A 17784-nucleotide genomic window follows, 5' to 3' on the forward strand; every position below is an offset into this window, starting at 1 on the left:
GAGCAGCTGCTAAGGATCTCCGTTCATCGTTTTTGGATCGCCATTAAAGACCTCCATCTTTCCATTAACGTAAAGCTTCTTAAGGTAAACATACTGAACTACGAATTAAATATTATTTTTCGCATGGATCCTGCGGAGGGTTTCGTTTTTTTTAAGATTTAAATTTACGTTTTTGTTGCGTTTATGTGCTAAAAACCCTTCAGTGTCTTCATCAGTCCAACTAATACATTATTGATTGAATTTTTTCTTAAATGTTCTTTCTAACACATAGAAACACTATAAGTCATGATTTGGAAAGCTCTTTTTCAGATTTTAGAAGTTTCCTAATCAACATTTTTGGGTCTAGAGTAGCACATAACATAATTGTTGTGGGTTAATTGGTGGACGGATATCTACATTTTACCACAATATTTCTTACGTATTCCTCTCAATCATCGGAGTTCCCCAGCATCATGCCCTAAACGAGAGTGATGACTACCTCTTTCTTAAATAAGCAAATAGTGTAGATGAAGTTTTGACCTGTCCACAACATAACCAATGCAAAGGAAGTCGTCTCCCAGATATAGTTCGTCAAAGATCAAATGAAGCTGATACAACATTATACCGAACTCAGGTATCTCCAGCTTCAATGTCAAATTCGGTTGAGTTATGTACTTACCTAAAAACAAATTAACCTCAATTTCAAGAAATAATATCTTATACCAAGACATACACCGAGGAAGCAGCAGCCCTTTTGAAAGAAGCTATCCAGGAACAGAAAGAACATTTTCTACTTTAGGAACAAGTATAAAGGATTTTATAAAAGTTCTAAAAGGGATAATTGAGCGTCTCACATTCAAGTCTTTCAAAAAGACTTTCTTAATGTTGAAATATAATATATATATATATATATATATATGTGTGGGGAAATAAATTGAGTCCAATATGAATATAAAATGTTTATGTAATTAATATAATAAAAAAACACAGTTCTAGTAAATAGACTACTGATTGCAAGAAAAAGATGATGCCACTCTAGCATTCTCATATGTAAACATATAATTTTAAGTTGAAATATGGCCGGTAAGTAGTTGGCTAAAAGTGAAAAGGTGGAAGTATCAATGTTCTTGTAGGTAAAAATGAAAAGATACTTTCATTCTTGCACATTCAATTTTTTATTTTGTGACCGTCACTAATTAGAACACTTCTGAATGTTTGTTTTTGAATTTTTTTGTGTTAATAAGGTATATACATATTTGGCACACAACTGTTTAAGTATGATTATTTTTTTCAAAAAATTATATTTTTTAAATATTTTTTAATTTTACATTTTAGTTAATGTGGTAAGAATAGTGTAATTTTTTGTTAATGTTTATTTTGTACTTTTTGAGGATAATAACAAAATTACAATAAAAAGATAAACACATCATCATCAAAATATCAAAAGCATACAATACTACAGGCTGTTGAGCTCTTTTCGGGTCGAAAATAAAAATAAAAAAATAAATATTTTTTGATCGCATCGACAGCAGGAGAGTATAAAAACAATGGTTAATTAGCTTGTTGAAAAACACACACACAAAGCAAGAATGAATGCTCTAGCCGCCACAAGCCGTAATTTTCGACAAGCGGCTCGTATTCTTAACCTTGATTCAAAACTGGAAAAGAGTCTCTTGATCCCCTTCAGAGAAATCAAGGTTTGATTTGGTCATCTCTTTAGTTATAAATTATTAATAAAATGTAAATTGGTTTTAGAATGAAAAAGGAGAATTGATTGATAGGTAGAGTGCACCATCCCAAAAGATGATGGAAGCTTGGTGTCTTATATTGGTTTTAGGGTCCAGCATGATAATGCCCGTGGCCCCATGAAAGGGGGCATCCGATATCACCCTGAGGTATTTTTTTTTTTATTATATGATGTTTTGGGTTTAGGGTTTTACCCTATTCACTTTCTCCTTTTTGTCTTTGCCTTTTAGGGTTTAGGGTTCACTTATTCAAGGATATATATATATATATATACACATATATGTGTCTGTGTGTGTGTGTGTGATTTTAATTGTGCTGCTTATGGATGAATTGTGAAAATTATTATTTCATTTCTTATGCTTTTTATATTAGATTTCATTTGATGGATTCAAATGTTACTTGTGGAGTTTTGTTTTATTGATGGTTCGCTGCAGAACTTTATCATTTTTGTTCAAATGGGAGGACTGGTTTATGTATATTGCTTCATTTGTTTTAATAAATTTGATTTGTTTTTCTAACAATATAGAGGACCGTGTACAGTTTACCGATTTTGTGGTTTGAATATGGAAGTAGATGTAGTACTGTTAGCTAATATCTTCCACAATTTTAATTACTTTTTGTCATTGCAGGAAAGCTTTTAGTTGTTTCGACCTGTGGATTTTTTTTGGCGTTGTTGATTTTTTGGAATTTGATGGATTTCTGTTTTATTAATGGACAGCAGCAGAACTTGATTGTTTTTTTGTTGAAAAATGTAAAACTATTCCAAGTTTTCTGTTTGGTTGGTTTGGATAAATCTCATTTGTTTTTCTTACTTTCATTAAGTACGTCTTGTTGTTGCAAAGAAGCTGCCTGTCGTTATTTTGGATGGTGTCGTTAATATTTTTGTGATTTCATTCCTTCTACAGTTAGGCTTTAGTTTAGCTTTTACTTATTTGGTCAGGTTTTTCCCCGTTCATTATAATACCTTAATTGTTTTGGATTACTGCCATGTAATACTCTAATGGGACGCTCTTAAATGGCTATTTCAAGGTTGATCCTGATGAAGTGAATGCCCTGGCTCAATTGATGACTTGGAAGACTGCTGTAGCAGACATTCCTTATGGTGGAGCAAAGGGCGGGATCGGATGCACACCCAAGGACTTAACAAAAAGTGAGCTGGAACGTCTTACTCGTGTTTTTACTCAAAAAATTCATGATCTGATTGGAGTTCAAACTGATGTTCCTGCCCCAGATATGGGCACCAATGCTCAGGTTTCCCGACTTTGGTGTAGGAGTTTTTATTTTTTGAAAATTACATAACTTTTAATCTCGGGCTATTAAAATTTTATTACATACATTGATGGAGTAGTTTTTGCACATGAACAGACCATGGCTTGGATTTTGGATGAGTACTCAAAATTTCACGGGCATTCACCAGCTATTGTGACAGGGAAACCAATAGTACGTTATTATTAGTTCAGCGCATGCAGTTTTTTTCTTCTCTTAACCAGAGTATTAAGGTGTCCTGCATATTAGGCTTTGAATATAAAGCTATCTTATTCTTGAAATATCTATTATATATTTGACATCACAGGATCTCGGTGGTTCATTAGGCAGGGAAGCAGCTACTGGACGTGGCGTTGTTTATGCTACGAAAGCTTTGTTAGACGAACATGGAAAGTCAATTAAAGATCTTACTTTTGCCATTCAGGTATATTAGTCTATAGTTTATCTATATGCAAAATTCAGCACTTTCCGATTACTCCATTTCCATCTCTTGTGTAATTAATCAGTCTATTTCCTCTAGATCTGCACTGTTGATCACATTTAACTTGCTGGATACATCTATCTAACTTATGTCTCTGTAGGGTTTTGGAAACGTGGGATCTTGGGCAGGAAGGCTCCTTCATGAACAAGGTGGAAAGGTTGTTGCAGTGAGTGACATTACTGGAGGAGTCAAAAACCCAAATGGGCTTGATATACCTTCTTTGCTCAAGCATAAAGAAGACACAGGCAGCTTGAAGAATTTCAGCGGTGGAGACGATATGCAGGCAGAGGATTTGCTTGGGCAGGAGTGTGATGTTCTTATACCATGTGCCTTAGGTGGTGTCTTGAACAGGTGTATTTCTTTTACTGGTTATATATCTGCTTTTGTACAAAATTATTGCTGCAAGACGATATCTACACAAAAGCATGTTATCATATCCTGTAATTAATTTTAACTTATGATTCCGTGAAGATCTTTTGCAAGAGCTTCTCTGGAATAAAATTTTAATATCTTCATTACTAGTGAGAAAAGGAAAATCTGTATTATGTTGTTAAGTTAATGTCACATGTCTGAGAGCATATGTGCTCATTGGTCAGGGATATTATGCTTCAATCCCATGAATATACCATGCAATATAGAGTAAAAATCATTTAATTAAATTGCATACATATTTTTGTATTTCTGGTTAGAAAGGGGAATGAAATGCAAGGAGAGAGTATTTTATCTTACTAACCTTTGTAAATTTGAAAGACGTGCATGCATCAACTTGTTGCCTAAGTAAAAGACTAATATTGTGAACTTGTGGTGTATAATTTGAAAGGTATATGATGGTCTTTAATTAATTTCATCCTTCCAATAGAAATCTTGAAACAATTGAAAGGAACATTTTTAGTTAATTATGACTACTCCGACTGATTCTTGTTTGTGTGTTTTGGAAACTTTTCCTTAATAGTGAGTCCTTGTCCCAGTGTGTATAAATTTATGCTGCAGTCATGTTGTATTTAGAGAAAGTGAGTAGTATGGAGTTATGTTCATTCCACCTTGCTGAAAGATATTGTGTTTGTCTGTAAATCAGGAGGTTCCTTCTCCAGACTGTCATTTGAGCTGAACCCTGCTATATGAACTCGGTCTTCATTATTGGATGAACTAATTCATAATGGCGTGAATGGTCTTTTCAGCCCAAGTTTGTTTCATGACTAACTCCTTCATTTTCTTATGCTCTTCATTACAGAGAAAATGCACAAGATGTGAGGGCGAAATTTATAATTGAAGCAGCAAATCATCCGACTGATCCCGAAGCTGATGAGGTGTCTTAGTACCCATAATAACTGTACTGTACAGAATAAAATGACACAAATATACTTACAGAAATCGATTTGTGCTGCAGATTCTCTCTAAGAAAGGAGTAATAGTACTTCCAGATATCTATGCAAATTCTGGGGGCGTGACTGTCAGTTATTTTGAGTGGGTTCAGGTAAAATATAGCAAGGCTTATAATGAGATGCACAAAAAACCAATAAACTTGCCCGGTCCGGTCTCTTAAGATTCTGGGAAAAATCCGGCCCATAAAAGCAGGCCAGATATTTTTTCTAACGGCCTGCCCCATATCTGGCAAAATCCAGATTAAAATCCTTAGTTTAAAAGCCCGGATATTTTAATATTGAAAAAAAAACCCTTCACTTCCAATCAGTTACAAAACGTTCAGAAATAAACAATGTAAATACTTCTTAGTCTTACATTGATATTTTTTTTAATTTAATAATTGAATTAGAATTATGCTGTATAGGGAACTGATTATTGAATATGGAGCAGAGTTGGAAAGAGAGCCTTATAATTGCAATTCTTTTTGTTCTTGCAGAACATTCAAGGCTTCATGTGGGATGAAGAAAAGGTGAATAAGGAACTCAAGAAGTATATGACAAGAGCCTTCCTTAATATTAAGAACATGTGCCAGACACATAATTGCGACCTTCGTATGGGTGCATTCACACTTGGTGTGAATCGGGTTGCTCGTGCTACGATGTTAAGGGGCTGGGAAGCATAACTGTGTTATATTGTGGCTTTTCTATCGGACAAGGTTATTAATGATTTTTAAAATACTAATGTATCTGGCGGGTATACAATTGGTGAAAGACTGGTTTACATTCTGATAAATAACTTAATCACTTTTGGGTTCCTGTCTGAGTTCCAGTTACTTGTTTCTGTATTACAACTTCGTCTTTAGAAAGTATTGCATCCTCCTCTATTTATTACTACTTATAAGAGTGACTTGTTAAAAGTTTAGATTGATTTCAGTTCTGTCTTATCTCTGTTTTTTTTGTTTGACAGAATAATTTTCCGGTGCTATGATTCCTGTTTTTCATGTGTTAGTTTCGTTTAAGGAAATAAAAGTGAAATATTTTTTAAAGGAAAGAAATTCCTTTGAAAAGTATTATGAGTATATGAAATTGACTTTCACTTTCTAAGATAGGAAAACCTACTCACCATTTTTCATTTTCTTTTCTATTACAGGGAAATGTTCTGAAGTATTCCGGGAATACATTTTATGGAAAATAAATAATTCCAAAATAAAGTTGATTTTCAGAAATAAATGGAGCCTTCACTTTATTTTTATTTTTTTTAAACTTTTGCATTTTCAAAGTTTAGATGAAGCCTGGAACCATGCATTATGGACCGTGAACATGTTTTTGATAATTGATTGATACACTGACCCATGCCCCTGGTGAGAAGAGGGTATAAAGATGATAGTCTGCCCATGCCCTTACAAAAGGATAAGTTTGGCTTATCTAATAATCCTCAAGCATGGGTTCTTTTTTACTTGTAGGGAGACTTATATATGTTGTGTGTTTTAACTAAGGAGCGGTTGTTGTAGGGATAGAGGGAATAACACGGGGAACTTGTCAAAAAAAAAAGGAAAAGAAAGAAAAATCAATGGCATCTCTTAGTGTTACCGTTTCAATGCAAAAGGCTTGCAGCACCGCCTATTTTATGAGGAAACACAAGTCTGTGTTGAAGCCTTCATGCTCTGTGGCAACCAAGCAAGCAGCTGCCCCCATTGAAAGCGCCAAGAGTTTAAACCTGGATGATAAGTCCGGGGAAGTTGAGGCACAAGTGGCAATCAATAAAGATACAGAAGATGCTCATGAACCGGAATTTTTTGATGCGAGGTGGAAAGAAGGGACGTGGGATCTGAACATGTTTGTTAACAAAGGGAAAATGGATTGGGATAGTGTTATATCTGCAGGTAATTTTTTACTAGAATTTCTAACAATCAGATGAGCAGTATTTTTAAGTTTTTATACCACATGTTTCAGAAGCAAGGAGAAGAAAATTTGTACAAGTGCATCCAGCAGTGTCAACTAATGAATCCCCTGTGCTGTTTAAAACCTCCATCATACCATGGTGGGCATGGGTCACCCACTTCCACCTTCCCCAAGCTGAGCTCCTAAATGGTTAAATATTAGCACTTTTACTAATAAATTAGTATAATAATATCTTATTTTACCATCAAATCCATACTACAACTCCAAACCTAATCATCAATCGTTTAATCTTTCTAGGACGAGCTGCAATGATTGGATTTTTCATGGGCTACATTGTGGATGTTTTAACCGGACTCAACGTTGTAAGCCAAACTGGAAATTTTATATGCAAGGCGGGACTTTTTGTGACAATAATCGGTATACTTGTGTTTAGACGATCCAACGATCGCAAGCTCAAGAAAATGGAAAGCCCCAAACTTTCATTTGAAAACTGTGTGGCCGGTTTAGCCTCTCACTAGTAGTTTGAGATTTCAATTAAATTGTTGTTAGTGTACATGGTTCTTCTACTTTCCAAGTGAATTTTAGTGATTTACAATTTTATCACCAGTTGCTACGTTCTCTTCGATGGCATTTTCAGTGGCACGCCATTCAAGAAATGCATGCTGTAATAATTTGATTACAAATTGAATGTAACTAATTAATTATTTGATTTCTTTTGACTAAACTGTATGCTGTAATTATATTAATCAAGATAAATAATTAATTAAGTACAAGTAATTAGATCTTTAGCCTTACACTCCTTTCTTATTAAGAATAAGTGTTAAGTTATTTTAAACTGTCCAACTCAACCGAATATATCTATCCAACACGTATAAAATTTAATAAGACTTGGCATTTTGAAAAAAAAAACCAAAAATATTAACTAAATTTGTTGATTACATTTTCAAAACATAAATATATAGGGATTTAATATTTATTAATTAATTACAAAATGGTTGTGCAAAATTGAGCTAATAAAAGGGGGAGAATGCTTTCTCTGTTTCACCATCTCCACATCATCATCAAACAACAAAATGTCTCTCTCTAAGGCCTCATCGGAAGTCTCACCGGCGTTCGATATTTCCGGCGAGAGTAGCATTCGCGAAGCCGAGGAGCGCCTGAGAGAGGCCATGGAAGAGCTTGAACGCCGTCAACGCCGTACACGTCATCTTCATCCGCCCTGTGATCACGCCGACGATTCATGCGTTGCTAACGCCATCGGTAATCTCTGCCAGAGCTTTTTACTTTCTTACGGTGTTCGTGTCGGCATCGGAATATTGCTCCGTGCTTTTAAGCTCGCTCGTGGTCACTCCTATTCTTCTCTCCTTGATCTCAAGGTTATTTCTGGTATCCCAATGTCTTTATTTAAAAATACACTGTCTCTATTATGTTTGCGATGGATACACATTTTCATTTCTTCAATTACCTGCTTACTTTACATTTTCAATTTTATGTTACAGCTGTATTCATGGTTGATTGCAACTAATTGTGCACAGTTTCCTGTTAGCACACATATAGAAATGTTATATTAGTGACAAACATATAGAGTGTATATGTAATGTAATGTACCTCGAATGAATTTTTTTTGAAATTCAAAACTTAAATTGTAGAATGATCTTACAATACAATTGATGGTACTGAATTTTGCTTTGTTACATAGGAGTTATTAGGTTTTGCAAAAAGGAATGTAGGTTCAGTTATACGTTGGATGCAATTAGGAATACAAGTACAATAAAGTATATTGTACTCTGTGCCTAATTACAAGAGTAAAATATATTTCAATGCAGTTAGGTCTTTCTTGATATTTAGTGTCAATTTTCCTTGCTGCAGATGCACAATTTTTACCTACCAAGCACACGCACATGTACTAATATAATACTAATTGTATTGGTTTCAGTTTTTCCTTGCTGTTGATGGACAATTTCTTGCTGCCACATATGTATATTACACATTAATTTAGAAAAGAAATGTTCTACCAGTGACATTGTGACAATGTGTGGCAAATTGTGATGACATTTGTAAAGAGTGTCTTTGTTAGATCGAGTCGAGTACTAATTCTAAAAGAGCAGATAGCTGTAGCTATTTTTATGCTTTGACACCAAGAAATGTAAATTCTGGTGCTAAAAGAGTCCAATGCTAAAGTATCTTGTCTACAACAATTGTTCTATCTAAGTTAGCTCTTGTGTCATATGCATTTTGTTCTTTTTTTTTCCTATTGGTTGATGGCGTGGCAAGGTTCCCTGTAGCTAATTCTGGTTTTGTATTTAGAACCGATTATCCATTTGTGCTATGCATTGGATTGATCATCTTGTAAATCTAGTTTTTTATTTTAGCTATAGCACCAACTATAGCTATGCGTTGGACTTGTTTTTAAATAATGTACCAAGCTTGAAATTTTCTAAATTTTGACTGCAGCAACTTGTATCGGAGAAAGATCTTATAGTACGAGAGGAGGCATGCCGAGTTGGTCTTCTTTTTGGTGGATTTACGGGATCGTATCATGCTCTACGTTGTATATTGAGGAAGTGGAGAAAGAAAGAGACACCTTTTAATGTGTAAGTTCATGTACAAATGGTTCGATTTGTATATCTTTGTATTAGGATTGTGATGTTGCTTTATTTCTCTGTTTATGTGTACTTTTTAATGTTTAGTTGATTATGAAGTAATTAAACACTTCTGATGCTCATATATTATACTCAATAATGGAGCAGAGTCCTAGCAGGTTCTCTTGCTGGTCTGTCTATTCTAGCTTTAGATGATTCCAACCGTAGGCGTACTCTTGCTTTATATCTTCTGGCTAGACTGGCCCAGGTACACAAGTAACAACTTCGCTTTAGTTTTTTTACAACAGAAGTGAGATGTAATTAAGCAATGCCTATATGAACAGTGTGCTTATAATTCTGCAAAGTCAAAGAATATGTTTCACCTATGGGGAAGTCATTTGAGACATGGAGATTCGCTGCTCTTCTCTTTAGCCTGTGCACAGGTAATGCCTCTTCTGATTCTTTGTATAAAAATAATTTTCTTTGTAAAGTTTTTATTGGAATTATGCATTTGTATGCTTATTTAGTAACTTGATTTTTATCTTCCGTGACATGTAATGTACCTAAGTTAGGCACTATCTGATTTTGGCCCAATAATTACCTATTGCCTTCTCTGTTTTTATTTAAGTACTTTTATTGGTCTATTGAAGTAGTTCCATTAATCTTTGTTAAATTTTCTTCTCACATCAGTTTGTATTATAAATTTTTGCCTTATTCTTTGACATGTGAAGCTAGCTTCTTAACTTGTATCTTTAAAATATCATCTTTTTGCTGCTTGAAGGTGATGTATGCTTTTGTAATGCGCCCAGAGAGCTTGCCAAAGTCGTATCAAGATTTTATACAGAAGACTGGGCCAGTTGCTGCACCTATATATAAAGCTGTTAGGGACTGCTGCAGAGGTTCTCCAGTAGATATTGCTGCACTATCTATTTACTTGTCTAATAGACAGGCCTCAAAATCATTGAAGCTTGAAGAGTTTCCTTCAATTATACCTTGCTCCATGATTCATCCTGATACAAGTTTGTGTGTAGCCCATAACATTTCTGCTACATCGGCAACTTTCAGAAAAACCTTTCCTTTGTACTTCTCTCTGACTTTTGTGCCATTTGTAGTTCTGCGTCTTCAAAAGGTAAACACTTGGCTGATAAAGTATTAGATTTTTATCTTTATTTATTAAGTTGTTTCCTGCAGATTATGATTTGTTTGTTGTGTCTACTGAATTTAGGTCTACCTGCTTCACCAGAACTGTAGAACATGTTAATTAAGTTTACTTGTGAAAGAATCAATATTGTTCAGTGATAAATTTTTAGCTCGGGTCAATTTTTCTATAGAGTAGTTGACGTCATTTATAAATGCCAATCCCTAGTATTTTTTGGGTTAATCGAGAAATTGCAGGGGTGAGCAAATTGACCTGAACTGAAAATTGAATTTTTTTTAAAATTTAGCAAACTGAACCAAAAGAAACTAATTTTGTTTGCTTCGGTTTCTGAAAAACTCAAAATTCTTTAAAAAAAATGTACGGTTGTGAAATGTAGAATTTGGAGAATCTCAAGTGAAATAGTAAAGTAAGTCAAGATTAACATTCCATGGTACTCCTAGAAGTAGAGGTAAGGTCAATGTTCATTCTATGTGTGTCTGGTTTGGTTAAATCAATGTCTTGTAAGAGAAAGACTGTACTTGGTAGTTTGCGGGTTCATTTCTTTGTTGTCCCAGCATAGGGATGCTGTAGTTCTGTATTATATTCTCTTCTTATCATTGAACTATTTGGTGTTCTTATGCTAATCTGGTTATTCCTAGTTCATGACGTCTCCTCTCCGGACCTGTTGGCATGCTGTCACAGGAGCTGTTCGGTCAACGACTTTTTTGTCTGCTTTTGTTGGAATCTTTCAGGTGGGTGCTTGTTAAGTAGTATCTCTTACTTTGCTTGACAGTTCACTTCACCTTAAAAACATTATGTTTTCTCTGAAATCCAGGGGGTGATATGTTTGCATAGAAAGGTGGCTGTAAAGGACCACAAGCTTGTATATTGGGTTGCAGGTGGAATAGCAGCTCTATCTGTACTATTAGAGAAGAAAGCTAGACGGGGAGAACTTGCATTGTATGTTCTTCCACGAGCTGTGGATTCTTGGTGGTATATATTAGTGAATCGCCACCTGCTTCCTGATATTAAGAATGCTGAGGTACTGGTTTCATAGTTTTACCATATATTTATTTCACTAAAACATGCTCTAACCCGTAAATGCTCGTAAAAGACATATTTTATCTGCTGTAGACAGATAACATACACCTTACCGGATGAGTTACATCTCCTAGGTAGTGTATGAGACATAGATCATGGTCATTATGCAAACAAGAAGACCTTACTACTAAGTTGAAGTGCTCATTGACTTTTATAGGTTGTTCTATATATAGAAACTTTAATCAAGAATCTTGTGTCTTGTAAAGCACACCAGTGTTACTGTGAGAGTTACGGCGACCGGACAGTAAAAGGGTGTGAGTTGGCACTATTATGGTGTAAAAATGCCCTCAAACATATCGGTGTAAAAGTTCCTTACATGGTTTTAAAGTGCCCTTCAACCAGACATAATTTTTAAAAAATTGGCACAACACCAAAAATTCACACTAAATATGGTCTAACATTATTCATGCGGTGTTAGTTCTATACTAAGTTTTAGTTGTGAAAATCTTCAATTATATCCTCTTACTCACTTTTTAGAACAGATGTATTACTTTTGTATCTCAATGAAATTACTTTTTTGGTTATGTTTATGATAGATTTAATGTTTTTTTAATTTTAATTAGGGTTAAGTGATCTAAAGTTACATTGAACTTTCAAAAATTAAATGTTTATATGAATAAATAATGTAATAAATTATCGTTAAAAGCCATAACATAGGCGTTAGTAGTCAAAGTTTTGCAGTTATTTTTTATATAAAAAGAACAAAACAAAAATGGTTTATACATCAGAGGGAATTGTGTAGATATAAATTTTAATTTTAAATATGTTTTATTTGTGAACCTAGTAAATTATTTCTCAAAATTCGTAATATGTTATTTTAGTTTTACGTTTATATAGTATTTCACTTACATATTTATTGTTAGAGGCAAAAATTAGTAAAAGATGTAAAACACTTCTTCCTGTGAGGAATATCTTTTAGTGTAAATGAGTTGAGAGTTGGTTATGGAGATGGTGGAAAAGCCTAAACAGAATGGTAGAAAATTGCACCGTTCAAGTGCTATGGTTGGAGATGGTCTGGGCACAAAACAAGACATTACTTTAATACTTCCTTGCTATTGCAGGTGGCTCTTTTCTGCATGTGTATGGGTGGAATAATGTACTACTTGGAACATGAGCCGGACACCATGGCACCACTGCTTAGAAATCTTATCCGTCGCTTCCTTGCCAGCAGAATGAGCAACCCAGGACCTCTACCAAGTCGCAGCACATCGTACACCTATCTGCATAGTCTTGATGCGATGAAAAAATCTAATTCTGTGGAGACTGAAACATCAGTATCACAAACATACAATCTTGAAGCTATACCTGGACTCTGAGCATCCTTTTTCAATCTGCTGGAATGGTAATCATCTGAGTTATACTCCTCCATTGGTCATTATTCCTTGTGCTATTCCTTCGTTGATTCAAAAGCAAAAGAATGAGATTGTTGTGCTAATTATGGGTTTAGTCATCATGACTTGTACAGTGAGATCAGATTCTCACAAAATTTTAATCATGATTTGTACAGTGAGATCATGTTCTCACAATTTTTAGGTCCTCGCTGACAAACATTTGTCAATTTTCTGAAGATGTCATATGAGAATTAGGATACAATCAGCCTCCATGGTGCTGGTAGATTTTCTTTTGTAAAACATTAAACAATGCAAGTTAAATTTCGTAAACAACAGTTAATAGTAAAGATCTAATGCTTCTACAAAAAGTTAAATGCAACTTAAAATTTTCTGATAAAAAATTATCAGTCATTTTTAATGTAATTTCTTCTAGTTATTTTGTTACAGATGTTATTCACTACCCAGTCGTCGTTCAATAATATGCGAAGCTTAATCACATGATTGTCCATAAGCTTAATCACATGATATATGATTTAGGGGTGTTTCGGGCGTCATTTTCTTACCTTAAATGCCCTTTATGACCAATTTTTTTTTTTTTTTTGCAGAATGACCATTTTAGTTTAGAACATATTATTTGGATAATTATGAGATCCTATCGTTTTCCGAACATATATATGGTGAAATAGGAAAGTAGCTAGAGCCTATTCGTTATGCTACGATAGAATTTTTATTTTCGTTAAACTCAATACTCAGTATTTATTTAGATCCAGTTAAAATTATAATATTTGATTTTAGTTAAATATTATTCCATTTTACCGTTAATTGTATATTGATATTAATAAATTTGATTTTTTTATCACGATATTAATTTAAATATTTTACATTGAATTTTTTTATGTGAAAATAACTGATATTGAAAAAAGTAGTGATAGAGGTATAAAATTGGGCACCAACATTTTATCAGATCATTATACTTGTTTTATAAAAAATTCCTTATTATTTTATATTCATGTATTAAAAATATTAATTCATGTAATTTGTAATTTACATTTTAATTTTGTTTCAAAAAAAATATAACTTATAAGTTATAATTTATCAAACACATTATCAATTATCAACTTATGAGTAACATATACGCAAATATATCTAAACACCTAAATTTATACTTACTATAATAACCAGAATGAAGTATAATTTGGTATGTCGTTTTTTGGTCGGTTTGGTTATCTCCATTTATGACCCTCAGATCTTATTAGATTCAAATACTAAAAGAATATATACTACTCAAGGTTACAGGTTCGAACCCCGTCAACAACAAATATTTATATTATTATTTATACACCACTGAATCTCTCAGGTTCGAACCTTACCAACAACAAATATTTATATTATTATTTATACCCTATCCAAGATTTAGGTTCGAATTCCTTCAATAATAAATATTTATATTATTATTTATAAATATGCTAACAAGGCAATGAACCAAATTTTTTTATTATAAATTTAAATAATATAAAAATATTAATGAAGACATATGCATCGCACACGTTGTAAAGCTTGTAACTTATAAGTTCCAATATACATATCACTTACATGACACTTTTCAATTTTAAATTATAAGTTATATTTGTTTTAAATTATAAGTTATATTTGTTATTTCCAGACAATCTAATTACAGAATTACAGAATTACAGAAGGGGGGTTGAATGTAATTCTGGTTGTTTTTTGATTTTAAAACTTCTTACAGATATAAATATAACAGTGTTTGAATAGGCTAATTGTGGATAGGAAATATTCAAGTATTTAAACACAAAGTAAATAAACAAGGATGTTTAAAATTTTCTGGTAAATTGTTATTTTCACCGGAGATATATATAAATGTAGAAGATCTCTATGATGTAAAAGCACACAACTGCTTACAAGAGTTTTTAGAAACTTAACCTTGAGAGTTCTAAAAGATACAGCTTACAAATACTCTCTAGTTCTTGCTTGTTTTGACTGTGTCAATTGATAATTAACTCTTTGCTACGCTTGGTTTATATATAACCAGGTTACATGTGTAGTAAGACAAAACATAAGTCTATTGTAATATCCAGAATATATCGTGTAATTTTTTTATTAGTAAATAAATATTCTGTGTTCATTATATGAATTTTGGTGAATTATCTGTTGAGTGATAATTGTGTTTGGATGTTTAAATTTGATAAAATTTGAGTATTTTAATTTTTATATGTCCAAAAAAAAATATAGATAATTTTGATATTTTTATATTAATTTTTATGTTGTTATATGATTTTATAAATGATTTATGGATTTAATAAATTATTTTTCCGAGTAATTATAAACTATTTTGTACAATCGGGAATCATCCGACTTCAACCGTTTTTGCGTTTTTACAACGCGGAAGTCTCGGGAAAACTCCTTTCTAACCTAATTTGAATATTGCGAGCATTTTCTATGTTTTGGTTTTTTCGATCCGGAGTACGATTTTACCCGTGCGGGTCCCGGTGTAAAATTTTCGATACAATATTCGTTTCGGTAAATCGATAAAACCCATATTTTCGAGAAACAAGATATTTTGATTAAACTATTATATTATATTCTCGTAATTCGTATAACCAAAGCGATGAGACCAAATCTGTAGTTACAAAAAGCCTGGTTTGATAATTATACTAAAACCGGTACATAATTGGATTTGTTTTATTAATACTTAGCAATTAAGTATTCTATTTTTATATCCGATATAATCCAATGGGGTGCCAATATTCCGTCAATATAAATAGCCTTTACCGTATTTTATTTTGTACAGATAATCATTTACAAACAGTAAAATATATAATTTTCAGAAAAAAATCATAAGATATTCATAGTGTTCTTGAGAATAAAACTGCAATTTAAAGGTGTTATTGAAATCGGATTTTGAAGTTCGAGTAACGAAAACAAAGGTCTTGAAGAGTACTTTCAGAATTTGTAAACCATGCTACTGTAGAATCAACCGGTATTTTTCTATAATTTTATTTATTTTCAAATTATTTTGAATTTAATTATGAAATTTTGATTTTGATGTTATTTGTATGATTTGATGATCGCGTGTTGTAGATAATTTAATTCTGATCATTTTAGTATGTCATATGATAAATTTGGAGTTCAATAACATGTCCAAATCTGTGTTTGATTTTCGAATATCAAAATTAGGGTTTATAACCCGTATGAATGTTTTCAATTGAATTTGGGGGTTTTTGATCTAGGGGTTATTAGGTTGATTGGTTGGTATCAGTGTGTAGAGCTTGAAAAGAGAATCTATTGGTGGCGGTGTCATGTACAGACAATACCGGAATCGAGCTGGCCGTAGAAAAGAAGAACTCGCCGTCCGGCGAGTTTTCTTTGAGTTTTTTCGGCCAACTCAGGGGTTATCTGTTTGTTTTGATTGCATGGTTATGTTCCTAGTATTCTGTAGTTTAATTATGGAGCTTTTGGTCGACAAACGATACCGGAGTCGACTTCTCTGACGAAGGCCGACATTTTTCCGGTGAAACCTTGTAAAATTGCAAATAGGTCCCTGTACTTTTAAGAACGATGAAATTTAGTCCCTGTAGTTTGTAAAACTTACAAAAATAGGATTCCTGTTTTAAAATTATTTAAAAATCATATTTTCTATTTAGTTTAATTTTAGAATTTCATTTTAATTATTAAAAATTCCAAAAATCATTATTTTAATTCCGAAAATTACTTTTAATTTAAAAATAAATTTGAATTATTTAGTTAACTAATTTTAGTTAATAATTATTTATTTTATTGGTCAATTAATTTAAGTATTAATTGATTAATTGATTTAATTAATGTAATTAATTATTAATTAATTTTAGTTGATTATTTAATTAGATTTAATTATTTCTTTTGATTTAAAAATTCCGAATAATAGTTTCTAGTTTTAAAATATTATTTTAAATTATGTCCAAAGCTCGATAATTATTACATAATTTTAAGTTAGATTTGGGTATCGAACCCTATTGATTGATTATAAAAGATTCGTTGGCCCGTTTTAATTCCGAAAAATGTTCCAAACTTCGTATTAAATACCTGAAAAATTATTTTAACCCCGAATCTTCTTTGAAAAATTATTTTTAATAAATATCTTACGTGCTATGTGCTATATGTGATCCGATTTATGTAAAATATGTTTATGTGTATATTGTCTGTCGGTTTTTATCGTAACTTTCAATCCGTAAGTCAGATTTGGGTAAAACGAAGGGTGAATAAAAGCTTGTAACGAATATAATAAAGTGAGAATAAGTATTGATCGATACTTGTGATGTCTAGCAGAAGAAGCGAGGCGTAGAAAGGGAAAGCAGATAGTCGGTGAATAGAAGTCGGTGAACGAGAGTAAGTGAAGTGTTAGTGAATTGAGATAAGGCAAGTGTTCTAAACCTTCTCCAAATATATTTCAAGTAATTGAATAGTTCAGTTATATTGCAAGTACTTTGAAGTACTTAACCATAAACCCTGATTCTAGTTGTTGATCTTTGAGTCATAAACCTTATTCTTTGTAAACCATTGATTGTTGAATACTCAGATACAAACTGCAAATATACAATACTACTCCACAAATACATACAAACTATACATCGATCACTGAACCAGATTTGCTTAACATATAAACCTTCATACCTTATATATTAGAAGACTAATCCTTATAACCACGAAACCTTGATTCTTTTGTTATCTGATTCTTTTAACGGTTGATAGCGAATCTTTGTACTTACCTTATTGTACCCTTATGATGATTGCAAATCACCTTATGCTTGAAGACAAATGTTGTTTATGATTTTGTTTATTGATTTACATTGTTTATCCTGTTTTTGTTATAGAATTGGATTGTTTTATAAATATGGACCAG

The 17784-nt window shown here is 32.6% G+C and overlaps 3 protein-coding genes across 8 annotated transcripts; all 3 read left to right on the top strand.

Moving 5' to 3' along the window:
• Positions 1–1473: 1473 nt before the first annotated feature.
• LOC141713241 (glutamate dehydrogenase A) lies at positions 1474–7444 on the top strand. Of its 6 annotated transcripts, none has more exons than XM_074516563.1 (12): positions 1474–1676; positions 1761–1874; positions 2755–2992; positions 3074–3165; positions 3299–3415; positions 3573–3823; positions 4704–4779; positions 4860–4946; positions 5331–5549; positions 6345–6716; positions 6787–6924; positions 7033–7444. In XM_074516563.1, exons 1-9 carry the CDS (start codon positions 1569–1571, stop codon positions 5514–5516), a joined length of 1269 nt encoding a protein of 422 aa, XP_074372664.1. In that variant the 5' UTR covers positions 1474–1568; the 3' UTR covers positions 5517–5549; positions 6345–6716; positions 6787–6924; positions 7033–7444. The 6 variants fall into 6 exon arrangements, with proteins under 6 accessions (XP_074372664.1, XP_074372665.1, XP_074372667.1 ...); XM_074516564.1 differs by having other exon boundaries at positions 6790–6924; XM_074516568.1 differs by having other exon boundaries at positions 1477–1676; positions 2755–2875.
• Positions 6404–7253, top strand: LOC141714950 (light-harvesting complex-like protein 3 isotype 1, chloroplastic). The gene is made up of 3 exons (XM_074518442.1): positions 6404–6716; positions 6787–6924; positions 7033–7253. The coding sequence occupies exons 1-3, from the start codon at positions 6404–6406 to the stop codon at positions 7251–7253; spliced, it is 672 nt and encodes a 223-aa protein (XP_074374543.1).
• Positions 7445–7742: 298 nt separating the features above from the next.
• LOC141713242 (uncharacterized) lies at positions 7743–13220 on the top strand. Its single transcript, XM_074516569.1, has 8 exons — positions 7743–8111; positions 9190–9329; positions 9486–9585; positions 9662–9760; positions 10099–10446; positions 11115–11207; positions 11291–11497; positions 12618–13220. The coding sequence occupies exons 1-8, from the start codon at positions 7809–7811 to the stop codon at positions 12870–12872; spliced, it is 1545 nt and encodes a 514-aa protein (XP_074372670.1). The 5' UTR covers positions 7743–7808; the 3' UTR covers positions 12873–13220.
• Positions 13221–17784: the final 4564 nt, after the last annotated feature.

This window comes from Apium graveolens, chromosome 3, assembly GCF_009905375.1.
Source record: "Apium graveolens cultivar Ventura chromosome 3, ASM990537v1, whole genome shotgun sequence".
NCBI classification, from domain to species: domain Eukaryota; kingdom Viridiplantae; phylum Streptophyta; class Magnoliopsida; order Apiales; family Apiaceae; genus Apium; species Apium graveolens.